Below are 8,814 nucleotides of genomic sequence, written 5' to 3' on the forward strand. Positions count from 1 at the left end.
ACCAAGTATGCTAGTGACCATGCCCTGCCTCTACCAGGCCGACTGCCAAATTACAAATCTGAGAAAGTGCTTCTACTTCCATCCTATACGACAAGTGCTGACATTCATGCTATGTATGAGATATAGCTGAAGAAATGAACTTCATAAAAGTACATCTAAGTATATTTTAAGGGCATTTCAAAGAACTTGGCATGAGTTGTGTCCACTTATTACAATCATGAAACTATGCACTGACCTGTGTCAGCTTTGTCAGCCTTTCTCTCATCAACTTTCTACAGTTTCCGATATGCATGATGAGGAAAAGGAAGAAATCCTTTCTAGTTACACGCAGCATGTTTCCCAAGCTAAACAGCAACGGGACTACTACAGACAGCAGTGTACCACCAGCAAGGAAGTGTTTGTTTCCTTACCAGAGGAATGTAAACAAACTGGTAAGTTAAAATTTTATTGCAAAATTAAATTTTTTCCTTTAGTGTATAGTTACAAGTATAGCATTAAATGAACATTCATATTATATTATAATTATGTGATTGGATTTAGACTATTATCAGCCTCGGTAGCTCAATGGGTAGAACACCTGACCAAGGGTCAAGGGTTCAATTCTAGCCATCCATTTTCTCCTCTTTTTCTAAGTATTAATAGGAAAACAGACATATCAAAGTGTTTGCAAACATTTCTTCTGTGAAATTGAATTTCTTTGTTCATGAAATAGTAAATACTATGAATAACTATCAATGCATACAAATGATCATGAATGATTTATTTTATTAAAGGAAATGCTCCATGCACAGTTGATGTGCAAATGCACTATTCCTGGGACTATGCACAACAAGTGCATTTTCCACATCATGCCCAACAAGTGGGACCAATATTTTTTAAGACCCCCCGGAAATGCAATGTGTTTGGTATATGTTGCGAGGGTTCAGGTATGTTAATTCATAACTCATTATATATTGCTTAGTTCTTCAAATCATTTAGAAATAACTGTACATGTAATTCTTATAAGAATTTTATTAATAAATTACCTTTTATGTGGAGATCTAATATTTGACAAAATAGTACAATCTAAAATATATATATATATATATGTATTAAAGGAGGATACTCTTTCAAATATAGAATAATACATGTATGGGACTAAGTCTGAATAAACCAATTTTAGTTATTATGAATTCTATTAAATATAGTTGCAGCAAAATATTAACACATTCTATTTTTGTAATAATGCATACATATAAGGTAAATAAACAAGTCGATGGTTGAGTTATTTAGTTCTGATCAAAATTTTTGTTTTTACTTAAATGGCAGGAAAACAAGTGTTCTACTTGATTGACGAGGCTGAGAACACAGGGAAGGGTGCTAATTCTGTCATTAGTATGGTTCATCACTTTTTTCAGTACCATGGATATGGAGAAAAAACAGCATCCATTCATTTCGACAACTGCAGTGGGCAAAACAAAAACAACTTTGTCTTATGGTATGCTCTATGGAGAGTTCTTGTAGGTAAGTGTACATCAAATGAAAAATATTTGATTTTAATTATTAAAATTTGTAAAAGCTTTGTTTGATATTCAGTATGTTTATGATGTTCAATGCCCAGAGTGTTACATACATGTATGATGTCAGTTTTGATCGTCAAGAAATGCAAACTCTTAGTAAATGTAGCATTTGTATTTAAACTAAGGAGTGTATTTCCTTTCAATTAGGACTCCATGTTATTGTGGAATATTCTATGATGGTGGCAGGACATACTAAATTTGATCCTGACTGGCATTTTGGAGTCTGGAAAGTAAAATGGCGTTCATCTACAGCAGAAACCATGAATGATATAGCAGACACAGTCCGTCATTCATCCCGCAGAGGCCATAACATTCCTCAGCTCGTGTCAGATCCACAAACACCTGTGCAGTTTAGGGACTGGAAGTCGTACCTTGAACAGTTCTTCAAACCCTTGAAAAACATTAGAGGCTATCATCATTTCCGAGTAAGTGCTGAGACTCCTGGTGTTGTTGAATGTAAGGAGCTCTGTGATTCTGTTCCTTTGTGTGTCAATCTCCTGAAAGATCAGAATATCCTTCCCTCCGTAAATGATCCTCTGCCTCAAGAAATCCCAGCACCTGGTCTTGAGCCCAAAAGGCAATGGTACTTATATGAGGAAATCCGTGAACATTGTTTATCACTCTCCGCTAAAGACACATCATGTCCAAAACCAGTCGTTCCAAAGAAAGAGGTGAAAGTTTATTCTCCTGTTCATTCCACATCACACTTGGGGAAAAGGAAGAATCTTCTCCTTAGATGAAGGGGAATATTATTGAGTGTAAGAAAGATTAGAAGTAAAATGTATACATGTAGTTCCTGTTGTATTACTCCCAGTAATGTGTTACATTGATGTACTTTTCTGTCCATTGAATTTCATTGCTTTAAAACATTTGTTGGAATTGGTACGTTTACGCAACTGTTTACATAAGCTGTGTCCTATGAGTAGTGTTACATCTCAACAGTTAAAAAAATGTGTAACAGTATGAAAATTGTTAACTGATGTTTGCACCTTCTCTGTGACATTTTCCTTTAAATGCGCTTTTGATATATATTTAGTATAACCATGCAAAAATATTACAATTTTATTATTTGAAAGCTTTGTCAAAAATGATTAACGACATATTTTTAATTTTCAAAAGATATCATTTTCACACTGCCCCCAAAAATTTGTTATGATTTTTATTCTTAATACTGTTGATAATGTTAAGAAAGTACAGATGCATGCATCTGTAATATAACAGTACATTTTATCCATAATTTGTATGTTTGCAATATTCAGAGTGTCTGTTTTAAAAATAGTTACCTGCTATTCATATTTTTGTGATTTTGCTTACAGCTGTCAAAGAACCTCTGTCATTCTGTAATTTATGTGATTCCTGGTGTACTTTGTCATACCTACCAATAATAACTTTTTTTGTTATTTTGGAATGTAATTTCGATTTGCATATTTATCTTGATAATAATTATTGTGCATTTCTCATGTTTCTAGAGTTTATTTTATTGAAAATAAATGGTTGGATTATTTTGTTCATTATGCATCTTTTCTTCCCTTTCTCTTTTTGGTCATCGATGCTGGTAGGATAATAAGTCAGTCTTCTGAATCAAGTTCAGTTGTTTCAACAGCCATATGTAATAAGTAACAGTCATATGTAATAAGTAAGAATAACAGTATATATATTTAATGATTCAGTTTATTTTCATCATATCTAAGCAAAATTTTAAGAAGAGTTGTTTAAAGAAAAAGAAGAGATTGTTTTTAATATACCAGTAGACTGAAAGTGTTCAGATATGTTTTCTAATTACGACGTTATGGTAACGTCACTGACGTTAGGATATGACTTGAAGATGCCTGCATACCTGGGCTTGTATCTTCTCTATTTTCAATGATATTTGCATGAAATTTTGAATTTGTGTCATTCAAAGTGTCCTGATTTAAAAAAGACAATAAAATTAATTTCGATTTTTTTACTCATCTGGACCCTTTTTCCCAGTCGCGGTCACATATAGCGTTGATAGGGCCATCGAAAAACATGATTTACTATAAATAAAAGATGCAGTATATTGCAGTTACGTTCTAACTCTTATTGTCTAAAGAAAAATTATTTCCTATATTAAATTATTAAAGACGATGAAGACAAATATAACTTCTTAAAATCATTTATTTTTGATTTGGCGATTGTGGCCACGACCTACATAATACAATATATATTTTATTAATCGTTATAACTCCTTATAAACCTTATCCTTATAAACCTTATATCCTTATATATCCATATAAACTTTATATCCTTATCCTTATAAACATTGTATCCTTATCCTTATCCTTATAAAATCCTGAAGATTTGAATACTGACAACATTCAAGCTGGTACTGGGTTAGCAGATACTCAGCAGAAGTTGTGAAAAAATAATTGTATCATGGAAGGCGTTTCGATTTCAAATGTATGACATTTGAAAGAAATTCAAATAAGATCACATGACTGAATCAGCAAGATGGTAACTCACCGTTGACGTCCGAGGTTATGTGCGAGGTACGAGTCATCCGAGGAACTCCGAGTGGAAGGATAGAGCGATATGTGAAATTTTAAGTTGGTCTTTTACTACTGTTCAATGAATGTTGACAGAATTAATTATGAAAAGAGTGAGTATACGATGGGTACTAAGGGTAAGAAAATGAAATTTGTTATAGTGTTCGTGGATATCATATTTCAAACATTTTTTAATGAAACGAAGGGAAGTGTTTAAATGTATGACGGCGCGTAACCGTCATATGACGTTATTTAGCTGCGGCGACTACCATAATCGCACGTTGTATATAATCCGATATTTTGAAAAGTATAAATCATGTTGAATTGAAATTTTCAGGTTTGATTTGAAATAAATGTAGCTTTTATCATTTATAATTTTGTTGTTTTACGTCGACGGATAGCGATTTTATCGAAGTTGTGACATTGCTTTTGGATCGACCCTCGTACACTACACTAAGATACAAAATTCTGTGTATCGGTTTTTGATTTCTACCAACGGTGTTGGCGTTGTTACTAAAAATAGAAATTTCTGTGAAATTCTTTCAAAATGCTACTCCTCCTACAGTTTTGGTATGATTTCAATATAACTTGGCACACAAGTAGACTACACTAATATACATGGTTTTTGATTTCGACAAACGGTGTTGGCGTTGTTACTAAAAATAGAAATTTGTGTAATTCTTTCAAAATGCTACTCCTCCTACAGTTTTGGTATGATTTTATTATAACTTGGCACACAAGTACACTACACTAAGATACAAAATTCTGTGTATCGGTTTTTGATTTTGACGAACGGTGTAGGCGTTGTTGCTAAAAATAGAAATTTCTGTGAAATTCTTTCAAAATGCTACTCCTCCTACAGTTTTGGTCTTATTTCAATATAACTTGGCACACAAGTAGACTACACTGAGATACATAATTCTATATATCAGTTTTTGATTTCGGCGAACAGTATTGGCTGTGTTACTAAAAATAGAAATTTCTGTGAAATTCTTTCAAAATGCTACTCCTCCTACAGTTTTAGTATGATTTCAATATAACTTGGTATATAAGTAGACTACACTAATATACATAATTTTGTGTATCGGTTTTTGATTTTGACGAACGGTGTTGGCATTGTTACTAAAAGTAGAAATTTCTATGAAATTCTTTCAAAATGCTACTCCTCCTACAGTTTTGGTATGATTTCAATATAACTTGGTATATGAGTAGACAACACTAAAATACATAATTCTCTATATACTTGTTTTTGATTTCAACGAATGGTGTTGGCATTGTTACTAAAAATAGAAATTTCTGTGAAATTCTTTCAAAATGCTACTCCTCCTATAGTTTTGGTATGATTTCAATATAACTTGGCACACAAGTAGACTACACTAAGGTACATAATTCTTTATGTCCGTTTTTGACTTCAATGAACATTATTACCTTGGTTAAAACTGAACACGACTCGTAAATAGGCATACGCCATTTTTGATAAAATAATCTACGATACATCAATACTAGGGTATACTTGTCGCATTTGTTACACCTGACTGCTTTATTGTCACAGGTATCGGCGTGGAATGGCGACCCGTGTTCGTGCAGGTTATCTTGCATTACCTTTGTTTATTTTATTGCAGTTAGGTTTATCTATGTTGTTTGTATACTGCACTGACTTATGTACCTATAATTGTAAATTTATTTGGTATCTTACTTCCCTGCATTAAACGAAGTATTATGTTATTATTTTCGCTACCAGGTCCTGCATAGCATACGTCCGTCTACACTGGTGTCCACTGATTACACTGACTAGTCTCTAATTCTTGCCCAATTTATAGGGGTCTGCAGGGTAGCATGTCTCGAGAATTAAAATGGCGGACACAATACTTTTACGAATCGTGTTCAGCTTTAATAAAGATAGCAATTTCTGTTACTCTCAAAATGCTACTTCAAATACAGTTTATGTCTGATTATAATATAATGTGGCATGCAAGTACAGTGGCTGGAACGTTATTGTTGACAAACCAATCGTGTAGAATCGTTCGTGTATCGTGAGCGATCGTTCGTGTAACGTGAAAGATCGTTCGTTTACCAGACTCAATCGAGTGTGTTTAATCGTGCGAGATCGTGCGTTTAGAATCGTGTGAATTTCGTTTTGTAAGTTTTTTACGAAATGTTACATGTAAAATGAGCCTTTCCCTTGTTTGATTTTCTTAATTCAAATCCAAATAAAATGAAAAAGCGCAATTTACATAATAGAATGCAGAAGAGTGTGACTAAAATGGGTAGCGAAACCCGGGCCGGGCCGGGAATTTCAAAACTGAGAGCCGGGTTTTTGATAATTACGAGATAAATACTCATTCTTTCTTCATGAAATTTACAGACATAGTTTATAAGTATAGGTTTTGCCTTCGCTGAGAATTTTAAGTCAAAATGTTTTGTTTTTCGATGATAATCGCCGATTGTCCTTTTCCAGGTGACTAAAATGGGCAGCGAGCCCGGTTTACTCATTTTGGCGATTTTAGCTTAATGCATCGAAAGTATTTGTGTTATTTGCATTTTATGGTTGTTTATTAACTTCAAATAGTTAAATTATTCAATTATTATGAAATTAAATGTCAATTATTAGGGTTGTTGTCATTTTTCATAGACCCGGGACAGGTCAAAACCGGACGCGTTTGCCCGGGACAAATTAATAATTCCGGATTGCCAGAGAAAGAATGTAGAATTTTTTCAGTCCCTGACCGAGATACATCTAAGAAATAAATTGGAAAAAATTAATAAAACTATGCAAATCAAAAAAGAGTCATTAATATTTCAATTATATGTCATTATCTGATAAGTATTTCGGAAATAAAAGGTTTTTCCCGGGTGAACGTGTCCGGTTTCGACCAATCCCGGGTGTTCAAAAAATGCGTATATTTTCAATAATCGTGATTTATTACTGCAACAGTTAAATGTTTTAGGTAGTTTAAGTTCAATTTCAAAGATCCAAATGAAATAATTGTAAATATGCTGCCGAAATTAAGTTTAAATCGCCAAAATTAGTAATCCGGGCTCGCTACCCATTTTAGTCACTTGGAATAGGGCAATCGGTGATAATCCTTAAAAAACACAACATTTTGACCTAAAACTTTCAGCGAAGGCCAATCCTAGAATAATAAACTATGTCCGTAAATTTCATGAAGAAAGAATTAGTATTTATTTCGTGATTATCAAAAACCCGGTTTTCGTTATCGAAAATCCCGGCCCGGCCCGGGTTTCGCTACCCATTTTAGTCACACTCAATGCAGAACGAACTAATTATCGCTCGTAAACAAGCAATATAGTAAGTCGTACAATATGAAGTTCTCGTCAAATAGCGCGATCAATATTGTGATAAACCGTACTTCGATCTTAATCGAAGCCTTTATGAAAAATCTTATTTTAATTATTATTTGCTTTTTATTATGGTCAGGATATCATTGAAAATAAATAATATTTTTTTTTACAAAGAAATAAACATTTCTCAATGCCAACATGACTAGTTAGTCGACAAATTTACATGGACACGGCATGATTTTCGGAAGTTTTCATTATCTGTGTTTATCTCTTGAGCCTATTTGTAATTAATTAATTTTAAATTTCTGCAAATGAAAAAGTTGAATAATTGGCAAGTTTATCAGACATTGAATCAATGGAAACATAAGGATAAAATTTGTAATTATAATTTAAGTCATTCCATGCTGACATTTTTGTTCAATCGTATCCCCCTTTCTGCATATCATGTCGTGTAGAATCGTGAACGTGAAAGATCGTTCGTGTAACAGGTTTAATCGTGCGTTAATCGTGCAGAATCGTTCGTGTAACGTGATCTTTCGTGTAAGTTGTCAACAATAACGTTCCAGCCACTGTAGACTACACTAAGAACTTAAAGAGACTTATTCAAGGATCATTATTCTCTTTTTTGCTAGTGGAAAGTTTCAGTTCCCAGCTGCTTAAGTACTTTCCTCTTCCTCTACTGTAAGTACAAACTAGTAGAGCTTCAGTCTCGACAGAGACTTCTGGTTTACCTTACCTTACCCAAGCTGAAGTATAAATGAAAGTATTGAAAGTATTTAAACATTTTACTTAACGATAAAGTGCAAGAGTTTTTACCTCACCCAAGCTGAAGGCTTAAGTGAGCTTTTGTGGTTGAAATGTGTCTGTTGTTGTCGTCATCAACTTTTCCCATTGTCATTTATTATCAAGGACCACTGGGAGAATTTCAACCAAACTTACCACAAGGTATGCTTGGGTAAAATAGATTCAAGTTTTTTCTAATGAGGGACTACACCTTTTTCCAAGGGGAGATAACTAGTTTATAATCCAATTGAAAATTTCTAAGGATTAGGAAGAACATTTTCACAAACTGTTTTGGCTTAAGGAAAGTACCCCCCCCCTCCCAACCCCAAAAAAATCTTGATATGAAGATAATAGATATAAATGGTTTTGGTATGAAAATGATTTAAATGGTTTTATTGGTATTGTCAAATGGGGTTATTGAAGTCTGAGGACTCGTAAATCATTTCCTTGGGAGAAATTCTTGCTTTATTCATTAACCGTAATAAGTCTATTTTTCCAGATTGCACCAAAAGCAAATTGGTGTGAAAAATAATGTTAATCAGTAGAAAAATAGAACTTGCAACTGTATTTCCATTTAAATCGGAATGAAAAAGAAACTTACTCATGGAGTTCCAGGGCCTCCACCTCCCCTTTAAACTGGATATCTTCGTCAGACTCCTAAA

The 8,814-nt window shown here is 33.5% G+C and overlaps 1 protein-coding gene across 1 annotated transcript; it reads left to right on the forward strand.

The window, feature by feature from the left end:
* Window positions 1–778: 778 nt before the first annotated feature.
* Window positions 779–2,652, forward strand: LOC134255958 (uncharacterized). The gene is made up of 3 exons (XM_062738563.1): window positions 779–926; window positions 1,309–1,503; window positions 1,707–2,652. The coding sequence occupies exons 1-3, from the start codon at window positions 803–805 to the stop codon at window positions 2,297–2,299; spliced, it is 912 nt and encodes a 303-aa protein (XP_062594547.1). The 5' UTR covers window positions 779–802; the 3' UTR covers window positions 2,300–2,652.
* The last annotated feature ends 6,162 nt before the right edge of the window (window positions 2,653–8,814 follow it).

This window comes from Saccostrea cucullata, unplaced genomic scaffold (assembly GCF_032062105.1).
Source record: "Saccostrea cucullata isolate Sc308-1 unplaced genomic scaffold, CSIRO_AGI_Scuc_v1 ctg6454, whole genome shotgun sequence".
NCBI classification, from domain to species: domain Eukaryota; kingdom Metazoa; phylum Mollusca; class Bivalvia; order Ostreida; family Ostreidae; genus Saccostrea; species Saccostrea cuccullata.

Coding starts and splice junctions, on each gene's coding strand:
- LOC134255958 (XM_062738563.1), top strand. CDS start 803: ATGCACTATTCCTGGGACTATGCACAACAAGTGCATTTTCCACATCAT. Junction 927..1,308: donor TATATGTTGCGAGGGTTCAG/GTATGTTAATTC, acceptor CTTAAATGGCAG/GAAAACAAGTGTTCTACTTG. Junction 1,504..1,706: donor TCTATGGAGAGTTCTTGTAG/GTAAGTGTACAT, acceptor CCTTTCAATTAG/GACTCCATGTTATTGTGGAA.